At 44.8% G+C, this 19482-nt stretch overlaps 1 protein-coding gene across 5 annotated transcripts in view; it reads right to left on the bottom strand.

Annotated features, from left to right (window-relative positions):
- TRAF3IP1 (TRAF3 interacting protein 1) overlaps nt 1-19482 on the bottom strand; it is a 40175-nt gene that overhangs the window by 7553 nt on the left and 13140 nt on the right. For 2 of the 5 annotated variants that reach the window (XM_028140745.2, XM_028140749.2), the window contains 7 exons: nt 14023-14124; nt 12076-12096; nt 10887-10971; nt 10360-10443; nt 9059-9182; nt 8825-8861; nt 6903-6979 (listed from right to left, as the gene is read on the bottom strand). In XM_028140745.2, coding sequence (XP_027996546.2) covers nt 6903-6979; nt 8825-8861; nt 9059-9182; nt 10360-10443; nt 10887-10971; nt 12076-12096; nt 14023-14124 — 530 coding nt within the window. The remainder of the gene's footprint in view (nt 1-6902; nt 6980-8824; nt 8862-9058; nt 9183-10359; nt 10444-10886; nt 10972-12075; nt 12097-14022; nt 14125-19482) is intronic. The other 3 variants (XM_028140747.2, XM_008138452.3, XM_028140746.2) reach the window with 2 other exon arrangements.

Genomic DNA, 19482 nt, shown 5'->3' on the forward strand with positions numbered 1-19482 from the left:
ACACTTGGGTGTGAATCCAACCTGCCCGCTCACCTGTCCCCAGTCCCACCTCAGGTAAGTCCCTTAACCTCCTAAAACCCCACCTGTACCTCTCTATCATCCAGTCAGTATCCAGCCGCTATTAAAGCACAGAAACATAAAAAAATCAACACATTTAGAAAACAATCAGTGTATCAATGAGGCTGGTTGTGTCAACAGCATTCCTACCTCCTGGCAATAAAGAATTAGAACACAAATTTAAAACATGCAGTGTTACAATAGCCGAATAAACTCAAGAGTATCCAGATACAATGTAGCCAAAGACGGGCATATCCTCTGCAGAGAAAACAGTAGGCGTTTACAGAGACACATTGGGGGCTCTTTCTGACCTCAGAACAGAGATTTCTTAATTGAGGCACAAAAAGCACTAATCATAATAGATAAGACTGAGAAAAGTTAAAAACTAAAGTAAAAAACTCAGCCACCAAGACACCTCAAAGTAAGTGAAGAAAAAAGCTTCTGCACCCTGGCCAGGTGGCTCAGTTGGTTAGAGCAGCACTCGCCAACCGATGGTCCACGGACCACTGGTGGTCCATGAGGTCTGACAGATTGGCAACCGCTGCGTTAGAGTACCGTCCCATACACCAAAGGTGGCAGGTTCAATTCCCAGGACAGAGCACATACCCAAGTTTCAGGTTTGATCCCCGGTCAGGGCAAGTTCAGGAAAAATACTTTGGAATAAATTATGGTTTTAATGTGGTTTTAACTCCCTTGACCCTATACCCTACTATCTTCTATGATGTTATTTTTCTATAAACTAATTTTTGAAAACTGGTTTAGGACTTTTGCATTCAATTCTGTAGTGAGAGTTATGTTCAATTCTACTTGCTTAACTGGTTTTAATGCTCAGCTTAATTCATTTCATCCATACCAATGCTGCCCAATACAAATATGTGGACCACATAGACAATTTAACATTTTCCAACAGTTTCAGTTAAAAATAAAATAGGTGAAATTAATTTCAAAAAATTTATTTAACTCAATATATCTAAAATATTGTTTCAACATATAGTTAGTATAAAAATTACTAACAGGATTTTATGTCCTTCTTTCCTTCTAAGTCTTCGACATCAGCTGTGTATTTCACACGAGAGGCGCTCCAGCATGGATCTGCCACTTTTCAAGTGTCCCCGCGCCACTTGTGACAAGGGTCAGCACAGGACTACCCTCTGCCCTTCCAATACTGTGAGTTCCCTTTGTATCCAGAACATAAGAGCGTGGCGTGCAGACTCACAGCAGGTTAAGCTTCTTGCTTTCATGGGAAGTACCACAGTGCCTCTAAAATATCATGCTTTAGCTGAAGCCGGTTTGGCTCAGTGGATAGAGCCTCGGCTTGAGGACTGGGGGTTCCCAGGTTCGATTCCGGTCAAGGGCATGTACCTTGGTTGCGGGCACATCCCTGGTAAGGGGTGTGCAGGAGGCAGCTGGTGATGTTTCTAGCTCTCTATCCCTCTCCCTTCCTCTCTATAAGAAATCAATAAAATGTATTTTAAAAAATAAAATAGCATGCTTTATGTTTAATGTCATACTAATCTAGGTCAGACGCTGTTTTAACTTCATTCCTATCACACTTCACTTGAAATCTGTATTACTGTCCAAACTACAAATTTTCAAGTTGTGGCAGAAAACCACAGAGCCAGAAAGCTGAGGCGGGTCCCCACTGCCAGTAGCCTGCAGTCAGGACGGCTACACTGCAGGGGCTAAAAGCTCCACCCAGCAGATTCTGTGGGGCTCACCCAGGCCATGGCCCCTCCTCACCATGGCCTCTCCTCACTGTGTCCTGACCCTAGAAGCCTCGTGGGAAATGTCCGTTACGCCTCCTAACGAAGACTAGTCCTCAGTAGTTTTTTTACAGAGAGGAAGGGAGAGGGATAGAGTTAGAAACATCAATGAGAGAGAAACATTGATCAGCTGCCTCCTGCACGCCTGCAACCAACCAAGGTACATGCCCTTGACTGGAATTGAACCCGGGACCTTTCCGTCCAAAGCCCAAGGCTCTATCCACTGCGCCAAACCAGTCAGGGCCTAGTCCTCAGTATTTTGCAGGACTTTGTCCTCAGACCTCTTCAAACTACTGAGGGCTAGTCTTCCGTGGCTGGACCCAAGATCACCGGGCAGCTCCAGCTTCTGTAACGTGGGTCCAAGTCCCTTCGGTTTTCCCGACTGCTTTCCCGACCACCTGCACTTTCCCGAGCTTCACCACGTTACAGTCAGTCTGACTAAAGCCAACCTGAACTCCAGTTCTATCCACTGATTTCCATCCTGTGGCTAATGTGATGTCGACCCCTCACACATTCCTTAATGTGTCACAGTTAATATATATAAACACCATGTCTACACTACTTAGTAACTGAATTTACACCTACAGACTTAGGCTGCCAAAGTCAATCAAACCGGAGATATTTTGCCCTAGCCAGTTTGGCTCAGTGGATAGAGTGCTGTTGGCCTTCGGACTAAAGGGTCCCAGGTTAGAGTCCGGTCACTTACCTGGGTTGTGGGTTCACTCCTCTCAGGTGCATAGGGGAGGCAACTAGTCAATGTGTCTCTCTCACATCAATGTTTCTCTCTCTCCTCCTCCTCCCCCCTCCCTTCCACTCTTCTAAAAAGCAATAGAAAACATATCCTCAGGTGAAGATTAACAACAACAACAAAAAACCTTAAAAAAAAAAGAAAGTATGAAATTTACATTCAATTAGAATAGATATAACATGAAAAAAAAAGCTAAAAGAAGAGAATTAAAAAAAAGACTGAAAACTCAGAAGAGAGCAATCTTCACACAATCCCCAAAAGTGAGTTAACCACCTTTGAAATCACTGGTTATTATTCCAAAGCATCTTCATTTACAAAGTTTAAAACACAAGTATTTATAAAGTATAAGAAACACTAATAAAAGTGCTTTTCTGGTTGTTTTTCAAAAGCTTCATAAATCTGAAGGAAAAAAAATGTTGGCACAAACTAATATCTTACTATTAGCAAAGTTTAATATTTCCTCTTGAAAAGAGAACAAATAAGTCAGGATAATGAAAAAAATGCTCAAAGCAGTCTGATTCACATATTTATTTATATTTATTTTATAATATATTATTCAATCCATTAGTACACTAAGAAATGGCTTTTCTTCCAACAAAACTTCAAAGACAGGCTGGAGAGATGCCCAGATTACAAATATGTATTTCCTTAGCATTGAAGAAAAAAAAGGCTCCCTCCAAAAAAAGTAAAAGTACTAAGACTAAGGGCACACTATAACTTACATGTGAAAAGCAGAGAAAACACCTAGTATTTGAATTTGTTGTGTTGTTGTTAATCCTCACCCGAGGATATTTTTCCATTGATTTTTAGAGAGAGTGGTAGGGAAGGGGAGGAGAGAGAGAAACATCGATGTCAGAGAGACACATGGATTGGCTGCCTCTGGCATGTACCCCTACTGGGGCCGGGGATTGAACCTGCAATCTGGGTACGTGCCCTTGACTGGAATTGAAACCGAGACCCTTCGGAGTACGGGGCAATGCTCTAACCACTAAGGACACCACCCAGGACTAGTATTGAATTTTTAGAGATAGCAGATATGCAAGTAATATAATTAATTTGTATAAATCAATAATAACAGGCAGCTACAGCCCACAGGCATTGAGTACATTACAATTACCTCCCCTGGAAGTCAACAGGGTGTACTGAAGCCTCGCCCCAAGGTGTAGAAGGTAGAACCACTGTGCGAGCACTCTAAAGCTTTTACAGACACTGACCACAGCCAGGCCAAGAAGAAAGGCTCACTTCCAAATAATCAATATCATGTAGACCATATTCGCTGAACGTGCAGTTATGTTAGGTACTGTCAATAAAAAGACTTTTTAGCTCTGGGCGTGTGGCTCAGTTAAATGGAGCATCGTCCCATACACCAAAAGGTCTCAGGTTCGATTCCCAGTCAGGGCACATGCCCGGATTGCAGGTTTGATCTCCAGCCCTGATCAAGGCATGTACGGGAGGCAACCGATCAATGTTTCTCTCTCTCCCCGCCACTTTAACTTCTCTCTAAAAAAATCAATGAACATGTCCTTGGGTGAGGATTTAAAAAGAAAAAAGACTTTTAGCCGAAACCGGTTTGGCTCAGTGGATAGAGCATCGGCCTGCGGACTGAAGGGTCCCAGGTTCGATTCCGGTCAAGGGCATGTACCTTGGTTGCGGGCACATCCCCAGGGGAGGTGTGCAGGAGGCAGCTGATCAATGTCTCTCTCTCATCGATGTTTCTAACTCTCTATCCCTCTCCCTTCCTCTCTGTAAAAAATCAATAAAATATATTTTAGAAAAAATACTTAAAAAAGCCTTATATTTAAAAGCTAAAGAACAGACTCCTAAGTAGCCTACATGTCTAGAAGAAATAACAACAAAGGACTTCATATTAAAATGTAAGAAAATTTAATATTTAATATTAATTTGTTATTTAAGAAATTTAAAATTCAAGGCTAAAGCATGCTTAAAGAGAAATGTATAGTGAATATATTAATTTTTAAAACGACAAAAACTAAAAATAAATGAGCTAAGTTTTACACAAGAGGCTAGAAAAAGTAAACACCTAAATAAATTAAAAGGGCCTTAACTGGTTTGGCTCAATGGATAGAGTATGGGCCTGCCGACTGAAGGGTCCTGGGTTTTATTCCAGTCAAGGGCACATGCCGGGGTTGCGAGCTCGATCCCCAGTAGGGGGCGTGCAGGAGGCAGCCGATCAATGATTCTCTCTCCTCACTGATGTTTCTATCTCTCCCTCTCCCTTCCTCTCTGAAATCAATAAAAATATATTTAAAAAAAGAAATTAAAAGGAAAAAGAGCAGAAATCACTGAAAACAACACAAAAGTGAGTATCTACAAAATCAAAGTTGATTCTTTGCTAGGGAGTGCCTACTTCAGTAGTTTTTCAAAAGTCTCAAGGGGAAAAAAAAGATGACATTTCCAGAAGGGAAGGAAAACTATAACTATAGATATATTTTTAAATCATAAAGTATAATGCAGACATGTTCTTGCCATGACTTTGTAAAGCATGAATGAAACGAACAATTTCCTGAAGAAGCACTGTGGAGACTGCTGGTCAACCCCGTTTCTGACCTCTGAGAAGCTTCCTGCCACTGAGAGCAGCCACATGTGGCAGACGTGCTAGTTCCAGAAATCCTCGGCCCCAGCCAGGCAGGCAGCCTCCTCCACTTACCCGTGCCTTGCAAATATTATCACTTCTGAGTGTGCCAGGCAGTGAGGACACCTGGCAAGTTTTAGTCTGTGTTAATGGAGCCCTGGATTGTTAGCCAAGCAAACTGATGCCTGCAATAAAAATGTCACTTCATGGTTCCCTCAGTGACAAAAATGTGGCCAACATAACGTAAGTGGAAATGGTGTGCACAACTCCCAATATATAGCCTGAGAGAGAAGGGGTGTGCCCTTCTCCAACTTCCCTTTTCCTCCTTCCTTCTGGCTGGAATGCAGTCCTGAAGGCTGGAACTGGGAAGCCATCTGGGCCCAGGAGGTGCCCTGAGGCATGGAGGTCAGGAGGAAAGAGGTGGAAGGCGTCTGGGTCACTGCTACTCCAGGCTCTGGCGCATGAGCTAAAGCACTTTCTACCTCATGTAAGCCACTACTGTTCCAGATCTTTCCTTCACTCATAGGTCAACTTGATCCTGATTCAAATACTAACTACCAAAAGAAACTAAAAAGGAAATAGGAAAACGGAATTACCCACTAAAGAAGCTGACTTGGTAAAACGGACAGAAAGGACCAGTTTGAGAGAAGAGGGCAGCCAGCCACATCAGGACCTCAACAGCACTGAGTGAGAAGAGGAGGAACCAGCAACCGGACGGAAGGATCCTTAGCCATAGAAGAAACGCAAAGTAAAACCACAACAAATTACGAAGGCTGACCACTCCAGTCCTGGCCTGGAGGCAGACCCTCCACTGGGCTGGGGACAGTGAGGGACGGCAGGACAATGCCTGGCCTGTGGAAAGGACTCTGAGAGACTAAACTTCCACAGCCACAGACAGCAAGCCAGAAAGTCGGGCCTCCCTCAGTGGAGCAAACAGTGCTCTCACGTGAAGCCTCGGGCAACATGTTTCTCCTGTGAGCATCTAAAGGCTCCGCCTGGTGTTACTCTCACTGCATGGTTCTCACAGGCTATTTCAGGCCACGTCTTCATGACAAACCAGGTCATTTTAAGCAGAATTATCTAAAACAACCATTAAATTAACGTGTGTGTATGTGTAAAACAGGGAAATTGTGGCTGCTGATACAACGAACTTTCTAAGAAATTGCTTTCTATAAAACACACACAAAATAAATATTTATTGTTATTTTTCAAACGAATGTAACAGAAACCTAGACATGACATTTGAGGCACACTGCCTGGCCTGCAGGCATTCACCCCAGGGTCACATGCCTAAGGGGCAGTGGCCAGCAGGAGGCCGTGGGTCCCAACAAAGGCTCATCACACACTGTGAGAAATACTGCTGGGAGGCCTGATACAGGAGCCTGTATTTAAAACCAGACTGGAAAGCTCCCCTAGCCCAGCTCCCAACTCTGCACAGCGAGAAGGGATGGAGGAGGCAGGAAGGGGAGAGCCACCGAGTCAGAGCAGAGCAGGCCTTGGCCCTTGACTCCTGAGCCCCCAAGCGAGGCTGCCGCCCACCCAGGGCAGCACTGACCCAGGGTCCGGGGAAGTGACAGCCACTGCAAGAGCCCGCAGTGTCTTTCCTCTCCACTGAGGGAGGGGGCGCTTTTCAACGTACAGACATTACTGGGTAACCACATTCGAACGGTGCTTCTAGTTTTTCCAAGTAAATGTATGAAACAGACACTAAAATGCTGATATTTACAAGACATTCCATTACCTTCTCTCCAGGTTTGGGTGACAGCTGCAGCTTCTCATAATCCTTCTTTGTCTCCAGAATCTTTTTGACGAGTCCTCCTGTTGGAAAGCAGCAGCTTCATGCTCCAGCTGTTCTCTGCCCTTTGAAGCTACTCTACTCTGAATGGGCGGAGGGGCAGCAAGAACACCCAAGTCCTTATTCTTCTCCTTCTACACTGAAAACAGCTTCAATCACCTTTATTGGACAACGACAGCCTGCATCAGACTGATACAACAGCTGGTGGTGGAAACTACCTCTACAGCTTCATAGTGTTTCAAGGAAATCAGCTCCTTGAAAGGGAACATGCCAGGTTGCAGGCTCAACCCCCAGTAGGTGGTGTGCAGGAGGCGGCCGATGGGTGTTGCTCTCTCACATCGATGTTTCTCTCTCTCTCCCTCTCTCTCTCTCCAATCAATAAAAACATGTTTTAAATTTAAAAAACCTGAATCTGATCAACTCTCTAGAACAGTGATGGGCAACCTTTTGAGCTTGGTGTGTCAAACTTCGCCAAAAAACTGAGCATAACTCGGGTAGTGTGTCACTTTGAGGAAAAAACATTATTTCGCAAATGTTTCATCCTCAGGAGCAGCAAATGTTTCATCCTTGGCATGCAGCCGCCTCAGCGACCGCGTGTCATCAGAAATGGCTACGCGTGTCAGTGCTGACATGCGTGTCATAGGTTCGCCATCACTGCTCTAGAACTAAGTTACAACAATGTGGGAAAAGGCATAATAGAGGGTATAATAAGCAACATCTAGGTGTGAGAAACTCAGACAACTGGCTTCTTCAACAAATACATCATGAGGGGAAAGGGTGGGAGGGCCCCGAGTTAAGAGAGACTTCAGTCGCCCTAGCCGGTTTGGCTCAGTGGATAGAGCATTGGCCTGTGGACTGAAGGGTCCCAGGTTCGATTCTGGCCAAGGGCATGTACCTTGGTTGTGGGCACACCCCCAGTAGGGGGTGTCATCGATGTTTCAAACTCTCTATCCCTCTCCCTTCCTCTCTGTAAAAAAATCAATAAAATATATTCTTTTAAAAAAGAGACTTCAGTCAGATCAATTGTAATGCAGGGACCTTATCTGGACTGCCAGTCAAACTGAAAAAATACACAAAACAGAAAAAGGGGCATGGATGATATTATGTAATTTTTTTGTCAATATGGCAATGAATTTATGGCTATTTTTTTAAAGAGCCCTTATCGCCCTGACCAGTTTGGCTCAGTGGATAGAGCGTCAGCCTGCGGACTGAAGGGTCCCAGGTTCGATTCCAGTCAAGGGCATGTACCTTGGTTGTGGGCACATCCCCAGTAGGGGGTGTGCAGGAGGCAGCTGACTGATGTTTCTCTCTCATCGATGTTTCTAACTCTCTATCCCTCTCCCTTCCTCTCTGTAATAAATCAATAAACTATATTTTAAAAATAAAAAATAAAAGAGCCCTTATCTTTCAGCGCTACATACAGTGTGTTTCCCGAAGAACTGATGCCCTGGGACTTGTAAAGGGCCTGGGGAGTGGGGTTGGGGGTAGAGGCTGAAATAAAACAAGATGAGCCTCACTGTGGGAGCTGTGTGATGGGGACAGGGGTCATCAGCCCATTCTCTGCTTTCATAGATGTATGAAATAGAGCAGATAACATTACAGAACTGTCCACCTGGGAATGACGCTGGAGGTCATGCAATTCCAAATGTAACCATACGGGTAAGAAAAGGAGTCACCTACGAAACAGCTCACATCTGACCTCCAGGGCCTGGAGTGCCCTCTGGGTCCCCCAAGGATGGGAGCAGCATCCATCATCTCCCAGAATGAAAAGTACCAACCTCAGAGGGACCCGTGCCCATGGAGCCCTATCTACTGCTGGTCGGACTCCTGCGTCTGACCCTCCCACCCACACCAACACCAGCACTCACCGTGCTTCTCATCTTCCTCCAATTCCACTGCGTGTACCTAAGCAGGAAAGAAAGGAGAAAAAAGGAGATTCAGGTTTGTTGAATCCTCAAAATCCTATCTTCATGGATCTCATCAGAGGAATGGCAAAATTAGGGTAGAAAACTAACTGAAAAATTAGAGGGAAGTGCTGTCTGCATAAAACTGAACGCTGGAGTGAAAGTGCCATTACAAAACGCCCAGGCCAGGGCACTAACCACTTCGAGTTCTGAGACCTCAGAGAGCGGGGGCGCAGCCTCCACCACGAACTGGTCGTCCTCGTCGTTCTCAGAGTTCTGCAGGTCGACAATCACATTGGAGACGGTTTGACCACTTCCTGTCCTGAATACAAAGAAATCAGATTAAATTAGAAATCTTGTCGGTGATGTTTTCATCCACCCCGTGCATCTGGAACTGAATGCAAGGTTACGTGAGAGCAGCTCAGGACAGGGGCCTCTCACTCTCTGTGGGGGGCTGCCTGTCCACTGTAGAATGTTTAGCAGCAGCCCTGGCCCCAAACCCCCAACTGGATGCCAAGAACTTTGCCTCGCCTCCTCCCCAGTCATGACACCACTCCAGACATGGCCCCAACGTCCCCAACATCCCCAGGGATGGGTGGCCCCTGGATGAGAACCTCTGTACAGCCCCCTATCGTGGAGACCTGCTTGCCCTCCTCCCTCCTCTCACCTCCTCCTCCTCCTCCCAGACTCCTGGCGAATGAGGAAAACCGAGTGGCAGAGAGAACTCACCTCCCAGAATCTCACCCACATATTAACTCTCCACGTCCCCTTGCCCACTCAGGGATTCTGTTCCAACACCCCCAGCCTGCTTCCCCACATCACCAAATCCGCCCGCTCGGGATCATCCTGTCACCCAAAAATGTGCTCATTCTCTCGTCTTAAAGACAAGAACTAGTAACGTCCCTCGGCCCTGCCTTCCTTCCCACTCCCCACTGCCCTTCCTTTGCTTCTCTTGGTCTCTTTGCAACAAAACTTGAGTAAACGTCTACACCTGCCGTTTCCAAGTCCGACCTCCTGCTCCATCTGAAACCCCTGACCGAGCCTGTTGACTTCTGTACTACGGATCCTACTGCTTCCACTGGCAGGTTGTGAACTTACAAAGCCCTACCTGGTGCTGGCCTTTATATTGTTTACGATTTGCTCATAACCTTTGTTTTTTATTTCTGTGCAATTAAGCCTTTAAATCTTTTTTCCTCTCATTGTTTTTATGCTTAGAAAATCCTCTATCCAGAGGTCAGAGAAATGCACCGGAACATCTTCCCCACGTATTGTAAAGGTGTAATTGTGGGAGTGCCTGTGTTCTCTCTCATTGATCTGAAAAGTGAGGCCATGTGTGGTTTCAGGTGAGGGTCTATCCTGGTTTTTCTTTTTCTCAACAGCAAGTTTTCCCAGCACCATCCACTCCACCCCTTCCCCTGCAGCATGTGCCCGATTCCATTATCCTAAAGTCCCACACACCGGGAGAAGCCCTCTGCCCCTCCTGTTAGAGCGCGCCTCACCTGTCCGCTGTTAACACCTCCGAACTGTCTTGTCGTTTCACTCGGGGAGGCGCTGGCCTGGCACTCCCAGGCCGAGGAATTCTTCTAAACCCAGACAGTGGAAATCCAAAACAGGGGTATAAACACTCCCACATTTCAAAGTAGACAACAGAAAACCCAGGTCAGCTCAACACTGACTTCCAGCCACCATCTGCCTCCTAGTCTGCACATACTCTCAGAATATTTAAAAAATGCCATTAACCTAAAAGTACCCATCTTTTAATCTTATATTTTCATTAACTTTAAGGTACAAAAATAACTATTAGTAATCAAAACATGACATAATTTAGCCATAATTATACATTCCCCTAAATCTCTAAAATGTTCTATGTGTAGTTAGTTGTCACCCAGGTACAGGAAGACTAAATAAAATACACAGTTTTTGCTTCTTAGTACAAATATTTCCTCAGAATTAAGCTCAAGCATTACATTGAACTGCAGGAGATACAGAGAGGAGCGTGTCAGCTCCACGTGGGGGGAGCACGGACCTGGCGCCGGACGGGAGCTCAGGGGGGACCTCAGGGTTCTCGGGCACCTCTGACTTCTCCTGGCTGATGGGTCCCACTTCTCCTTCTGAGGGGATGGCACCCCAGTCAGCAGTTTGCAAAGGAAGGAACAGAAACAATGGATACATACTGGAGAAGACAGTAACCAAGAAATTGCAAATATAAATGAGCTTTCTCATCCATCATTCTGGTGAAGATAAAACAGACACCTGGCATCTAACTCTGGTGAACACCAGAGAAATGGGCTCCCTCCAGCCCTGGCTCAACTCCTCCAGAAACAGAACTAAAAAGGTAGATCGGTCAATTCAGCACTTTAACTTAAAGGAAATACAACAAAAAGAAATGGGCACGTTAAATAACACATGAGCCAGGAGGCTCGCGTCACCACTAGTGACTAACAACAGGCAATCTGGTAAATACGGCATCGCCACAAGCGAGACCTTTCAGTGTAAACAGTGCCGTCATTTTAACATGTAACTAGCCGAGTACAGTGGTACATCTAATAATTGCATGTCCATACATGGGGTTCTAGAAGGTCTTCATTTGAGTTGTGAGCAGTGGAATTACTAGTGCTTTTCATTTTCTTCTTCATTTTAAAAATTTTCTACTTTGAGTATACCACATTATATTTATAATCTGAACAAAACTGTCTTCACTTTGATAAAATGATTTAATCTGTAAGTAACAAGTCCAAACTATTAAGACAATTACATTTATTTCACTATTTAAAGTAAAAGTGAAAATCCATCAGAATTTGAATTTTGAAAATATACTTTATACTCTGGAAAGAAATCCTTTGAAATGTTTTTTTTAATATATATATTTTTTATTTCAGAGGGGAAGGGAGAGGGAGAGACAGAAATATCAGTGATGAGAGAGAATCATTGATTGGCTGCCTCCTTTACGCCCCCTACTGGGGATCGAGCCCGCATGTGCCCTTGACTGGAATCAAACCGGGAACCCTTCAGTCCACAGGCCGACGCTCTATCCACTGAGCAAAACAGGCTAGGGCTTGAAATGTATTTTTGACACATAAAACATGCAGATTAAATCTTAAATTGGGATAGTTTTACTGATACACCTATAAGATATAAATCTGAGAGCATGTCTGCATCTGTACACATGTGTGCACACAATTCATACTGAGCACTCAATCAGCGCCATTCCTTACCTGAAACACCAGGGGAATCACCTGAAAAAAAGAAAAAGAACACATCAGAAATTCACTTTTGTGTTAGTAAACCTTGGTATACAAAATGAGCAGAACAGTATTAGAGAAAAATACATAATAAACAATTCGGATTTTATTAGGGGGAAATGGTCATTTCTTCAAAACTTCTTTTCTAGTCACTGTCACTGTCTTGTTTTCAAAGGTAGAAAAACAAAGAACAAAGAAAACTATGACTCATAACATGTTATAACAGGAAACTGGGAAGAAGAAAGTGTGTCATAGAGACAATGAAACAGGCAGGACAAACACTGACTGACTCTGAATGTGCGGGTCCAAGCCATTCCTCGAGGGAACGGCCGGCCACGGTTGGGACTCCGGTGAGACCAAACAACCAGCCTTCCATAACTGGTCAGTCAGGACTTTCCCATCAGCTCCTAAATTAGAAGAAACTTTCTCAAGCTCCACAGGAGCCGACCTTTGCACTTGTCACCGGGGTCCTTTTTCTTCAAGTGCTGCTCAGGGCACAGGTACCTGAGCAGAAGCACTGTAAGGTGGGTGGGTTCAACCCACAGGTGGATCGTCCTTTTTTGTGTAACTCTTAGAATGCATGAACACATGTGCAGAAGAGCCGAAGCTGCACGCCCCTGGGTCACTGGGAGGACCCACATGCCAACGCAGGGTGAAGAGCGCTCTCGGCCCCCTGGTCTGTCCACCCGCAGGAGGACTTGACTCTCCACTGACTATGGAACACCACACAGAGAGCCACAGCAACGGTGCCCCAGGGGCAATGGGAACCGGGAGGCCCCACAGGACCCCACAGAGGACAGCAGAGGACAGGCCTGGTGACCGGTGGGGGCCCGAGGAACTGGAGGGGCGGTTAAGAGGGGCCTGGAGAATGTGGCTCTAGATGACACCAAGGTGAGAACGTGCACATGGCAATTTCAGTCCCCATGGCCTCAGTGTGACTAACGACTCCTGAAAGCATCATGGCTTCCTGCTGCTAAACTCCCACACGGACATGACACCTAGTGGGAGTGGGTCCCGATGCTCCTGTCCCCCACATGGGCCTCTGTGCTTTGAGGCTCCTGGTGGCCGGGCTGCCTGCCTCCTCCTGCCCAAAGGCTGTCCCCGACCCGGTGGCAAAGTCCCTTGCAGCTCTGGTGCACACCGCTGTCCTCAGTCTGCTTTGTGCACACGAACATACTCACTGCCCAGGGCCTGACACACTAGGCCTCCAACAGGAGTTTTCTGTTTGAGCAAATGGACAAGCACCAGCCCCACCTGGCCACACCGCCGCCCAGCCCCAGCAGCCCCAGGCCACCCAGCACCCGGCCCGCACAGCCCTGCTTCTGGGGCACGACACTCGAGGAGGCCCTGGCACTCCCCTAGCCTGTTAGAAACTCCAGGCCTTAGAAGACAAATGCAGAATGTGCATTTCACCACAACTTTTTTTAAAATGCTAAGAAAACTATGCCAAAAGCAGAGACTAACCAGGTACAACTTAAGACACTGAAAGAACATTACAGACAGAAAACCATGGTCATGACAGTGTTGTGAGCTGATGAAAGTCTTCTTTGAACATGAAATCAGTGGAGTGTGCTCAGCCTGTGGGAGGCCCAGCAGTGGCTGAGGCTGGCTTCAGGATCATTCCTACACTCCAGGACTCTGCCACTTGACCTTCCTCTGAAAAACTCCGAGGACACGGGACAGGCTGATGCTATCCAGCAATGACTAGAATATTCCGCTCTCATTTATGTAGAGGAGAAAGGGAATCAGTGGCTGTGTCCAGGCCTGGCGTATGAAGGTAAGGGACAGGGCCCCGTGTGGGCCACAGACCCGAGGGGACCCTATAACTCTGACGGGACCCCAAGAAGGGAGGTGCCCACAAGAAGCACCGCATCGGGGGACTCAGTGTCCCCAGGAAAGGAGTGAAAGAGCCATCCTTACCTTTCTGCTTCACTGCTGGTTCTGGCTCAGGGTTGTCTCTCCACAGATTAGATGAGTTACCATCTGAAACACTAGCTGAGTTAGTATTAGCTTCTGTCGGTCCTGATATGAAACAGTTTGAAACGGGTAGTTAAGACTGGGCACTGCGGGCTGGTGGCTTTACCACAGAGCCCACGAGGTGACCCGCAGTGTATAGTGGACACACCAAAGGCGATCCCCAGGGGGAGCATTCGAGATCTTGCTCCCAGGCATATGTCCTCATTTTGGCTCAAATAAACTCTCATAAAAATTCAAAAATTTTAAAAAAAGGTCCCCAGGTGTGGCTCCAGGGTCCAGAGGGAAGGAAGGTGCAGCCTGTGAGCAGGGCCAGGCCCACTCAGCCCAGGCGGGGGTCTGGCCCCCCTCCTCCATTTCTAGAAGCGCCTCCCACTTCCAGACCTGGGACTTGAGAAGCTGGAAATAGGCAGTAATCTCAGGAAAGCAAGAGGAAAAGAAAAATATTTTTGGCATGGTGTACAGGCCTAGATATCTTAAACGCTCCCAAATACCTGCCTACCAATTAATGACTAATGTGCCAATGTTTATTAGAAAAAAATATCCAATATCTGAGAAATGTTTTTCCTATTTAAAAAAGGGGGAGGGGCAGAGAGGTACAGGAGGGACAGATTTTTTAATTGTGGCAGGATCCTGGGCTGGAAAGTGACCTATCACTAAAGGACCCCACTGTCTCAGAAGAAACTGGGAGACAAAAATAAAATAAAAAATGTTCCCTTTCCTGAAACACATCTTACAATTTCTCAAAAGTATTCAAAGAAATGGTTTAGCCGAAACCGGTTTGGCTCAGTGGATAGAGCGTCGGCCTGCGGACTCAAGGGTCCCAGGTTCGATTCCGGTCAAGGGCATGTACCTTGGTTGCGGGCACATCCCCAGTAGGGGGTGTGCAAGAGGCAGCTGATCGATGTTTCTCTCTCATCGATGTTTCTAACTCTCTATCCCTCTCTCTTCCTCTCTGTAAAAATCAATAAAATATATTTTTTAAAAAGAAAAAGAAATGGTTTATATCAACCTGCCATTAACTATCAAAGAACTGCTTTATTTTATGTAACAGAAGTACATAAATAGATGATGACATAATTTTCTAAGGTGATTATTTTTTAAAATCTTTAAAATGATGCAGACAATCTGATTCAAGTGGTCAATTACTTATGACATCTTATAGAGGGCAGACAAGGAAGCAATATGAAATATTAAGTTCTAGACAAACATAAGTATCAGCTTGGCAGCTATAGATTATCAATTTTAGAAGAAAACACCCCAATAATTTTAAGTTACATTTTATGTGAAAGTGTCAAATATTTTCTATACTCTACAAAACCCACTAGCACAGTAAGTAAATTACAAATGTACTATCTTTATTCTGTAGTTCAAGGAGATTAGTGACACTTTGCACAATTTTATCTTTTTAAAGTTCTGGTTATTTTCTTGAGTAAGCTTCAAATTCACACAAATAGAACAGAGAAACAGGCTATATATTCACTAATTATACAACTAATTCTAAATCACAGAGGGAAGGTTAACCAGTTTTCCAAATAACACTCAAAGAAATAATACACTCATATTAAAATTACTATGAACTGGAAAGGAAAAAAAGGCGCACTAGCGCCATCTGTTGTCTAAACTACCAGGCACCAAGGAACCTCGCAGGTCAGGTGTGGACCATCTCAAGACCTCTCAAGTTCTGATGCCCTTCCTGAGCCGCAGCCTGTTGCCTTGAGCAGCTGCCATAGAGTCCAACGAGATCCTGGTGCACCCCAACGGGAAACAAGGTAAAGAGCACAGTGCACCTGCATCAGGGTGAGGGGGAAGCAAAACGCTCTGCCTGATCCAAGCAGGCCTGTAGGTCTAACAGAAATATGGGCGGTAAAGGGGTATCATAAGTTAAATGACACCACAAAGAAACAACCAGACAAATCCAGAAAGTGAACATTCTACAAGACAAATAACCTATTCTCTCCAAAAATGTGCTGGGATAAACGGCGGGGGGATATTCCAAATTCAAAGTAAAGAGGCAAAAATTATAAGAAAAATATAGTGTATTAATCTTAACTGGGTCCTGGTTTTTAAAAACATAAGAACTTTTTTGAGACAATCAGAATACAGCCTGAGTTTTAGGAGTATTGGTGTTCAGATGGTAAGAGAATTTTGTTAGGTGCAACAATAATTTTGTGGCTATGTCTTTTTTATTTTTTTATTTTTTATTTTTTGAGCTGCATGCTGAGATATTTAAAGGGTAAACTGTAGAGGTAAACTGTTAGGATGTTTTCAATATACTGTGAAATAGTTCATAAAAATACATAGCTATAAAAGATCTGGAAAGTGCCCATCAGTAGATCAGTGGATAAAAAAGTTGTGGTACATTTATACCATGGAATACTATGCAGCAGTAAAAAAGAAGAATCTCTTATCCTTTGAGATAGCATGGAGGGACCTGGAGAGTATCGTGCTAAGTGAAATAAGTCAGTCAGAGAAAGAAAAGTATCATATGATCTTACTCATACGTAGAATCTACGTAACAAAATAAACTGATGAATGGAGTGGATCCAGAGACATGGAAACATGGAACAGAGTGTGGAATCTTGGAGGGAAGGTGGGAGGATGGGTGGGGGGGAGGAAACCAACCAAGGACCTTATATGCACATATGTATAACCCACGGACACAAATGAGGCCATGCATATATTCATGGGGGAGAACCGGGGCCAGGGGGTGGGGGAGGAGGCGAGGCTGGAGGAAGTCAATGGGGGAGGAAAGGGAACATATGTAATACTTTCAGCAATAAAGAATTAAAAATAAAGAAAGTAAAATTACACAGCTATTAATGAAGCAAACATGACAAAATGTCATCACCGCTGGATCTAGGTGAGAGTTATGGGTCTTAATCATTCTAATCTCTCTACTTCCTGCATCTTTCACAATAAGAAAATTTAAACAATAAAACAAATTTAAACAAGGGACTCAAGCAAAGTAAAGACATGGATGGCTTTCTATTCCGGGAAAGCTGGGACTGTCAAACCACAGTAAAAAGAACAGGCTTAGCAGGCAGCTTGCATCACAATATCAAGTAGGAGAAATAGTTCACATTTTAAAAATTAAATGGACAAATTCCTTGTGGAAGTCTTCAATCCACCTGAAAAAGCAAATGATAACAACAAAACCATGAACTCTCCTGCTGCCCGACAACACAAAGCCAGCCATCCGGCATTGGACACAGGGCCTCGGTGGGTCGGCACAACATGGGCATGCAGAGCTCTCAGTAAACTCAGGTGTGTGTAAGGAGCAGAGTGGTATGGCATGCCTGTGACAGGCCAGCCACCTTATGGATATCATCTCATTCACTGTGACCCATGTGCCGATGAAAGGAGGATCCATGGGCTTGCAGAAGGGTGGGGGATGGAATTCTTCCCAAGGTCTGGGACTACATCACTGGCCACTCCATGCCCCACCCCTCTCCTTTGGCCCAGGGACTGCCTGGGAGCTCCCTCCTGGGACCCTGCCTACCAGCTGAGAGAAGCTCCCACAAAGATGACATAAATGCACCACCCCAAGAAGCGACTGCACTGCAGCATGTGGGCCCTTTGTGAGAGCGTTTTCATTGTAAGAAGTCATCCTGCTCCAGTTCAGTGCCCTTTATTCAGTCATCCCGCATGCTGGAGACCCAGATAAACCACACAGAGCTGACCCACTTGGAACAAACAGCCAAGGCCACCTCACACAGTGCCTGGGGACCCCACTGGAGCAGGGCTGCAGACACACAACTCTCAGAAATGTGGTTCTTAAGGGGAAACACATGGTAGAACAGACATGCCTATCATTCTTCTAGCCACAGGCATAACATTTTTAAAATCAGAGATATAAGGTAGTTCAGCCTAAAAAATTTTTATTTTTCCCTACAGTTAGATTTATACTCTTTCTTCCCTTCAATTACATTAAAGAATTCTAGTATTTTTGAAGAATTTAGTTTAACATCACAGAAGGCTACAATTACTGGTATTTAAATAAGATCATCCCATTTGAATTCCAAATTCATACATCTAATTGCTCCTTATCAGTAGGCGAGGATGCGTGCCCACGTCACACTGCCGACCTCAAACAGAAAAAGAAAGGCAAGCCCCAGAACAGCTCCCCAAGTGCCCACAGCAAGCACTTCCCAGTCTCCCCTGTAGAACAGAGCGGTGGAAAACTGGAAGATGATTTCTCTAACACTCACATCATTTTGTAAATCCCAACAGCGAGATGAAGACAGCATTTTGGTTTAGACCAGTGGTTCCCAACCTTTTTTTGGTTCTGCCCCACCTAAGCATCTTTAAATTCCTGATACCCCCCGCCCCCGCCCTGTGACATATAATTCTTATTATTCAAAAAGTAAACTCCTATTCACATGGGGGAAGCCTAAAATGCCATTAACTTGGTCCAAACAAGTTTCCAAAGAACATGGCATCCATGAAAGAGAAAAATAAAAGAATGAAAGGACAGTTGAAGTACTGAGGAAGAAATCACTAAGAAATTGTTAAAAAATAGTAATAATAATATGAAGTGATATGAAAAAATAGTAAATATTCAAAACGTACAATAGAGAACTGAAATGCACAAATATGAGACCCCTAGAACCATAAGAAATGCAAAAAATTCACTGTTAATAACTCATTCTCGAATTGCCCCTTAAAAATCAAATTGCCCCCCTGTGAGGCATGTGCCCCACGTTGTAAACCACTGGTTTAGATGCAAAAATAAGTTGTACTGCCCTGGCCAGTGTTTCTCTGTGGTTAGAGCACTGGCCTGTGCACCAAAGGGTCTCAGGTTCAATTCTTGGTCAAGGGCACGTACCTGAGTTGCAGGTTCAATCCCTGGCCCTGATCAGGGCACATGTGGGAGACAACCAATTGATGTGTCTCTCTTGCATCTATGTTCCTTTCTCTCTCTCTTTCTCCCCCTCCCTCCCTCTCTTCCACTCTAAAGAATCAATGGGAGCCCTGCTGGCATGGCTCAGTGGTTCAGCTTCTACCTATGAACCAGGAGGTCACGGTTCGATTCCAGGTAAGGGCACATGCCCAAGTTGTGAGCTTGTTCCCCAGTAGGGGGCATGCAGAAAGCAGCCAATCAATGATTCTCTCTCATCATTGATGTTTCTATTTCTCTCTCCCTTTCCCTTCCTCTCTGAAATCAATAAAAAAATATTTTTTAAATCAATGGGGAAAATATCCTCAGGTGAGGATTAACAACCATAAAAAAGTAAGTTGTACAAAAAAGGACACGGAATGGTTAACTTAAGAGCTGTTATTCATCTTCATCATGTAACATAGCAAGTTAAAGTAAATAGAATATCAACCCATTTCTGACCTTCAGGACATTATAATGAACATCAAAGTGGTTAGAATAAAAATAATCTATACTAGTAAAAGAGT

This window comes from Eptesicus fuscus, chromosome 11, assembly GCF_027574615.1.
Source record: "Eptesicus fuscus isolate TK198812 chromosome 11, DD_ASM_mEF_20220401, whole genome shotgun sequence".
Classification (NCBI taxonomy): Eukaryota; Metazoa; Chordata; class Mammalia; order Chiroptera; family Vespertilionidae; genus Eptesicus; species Eptesicus fuscus.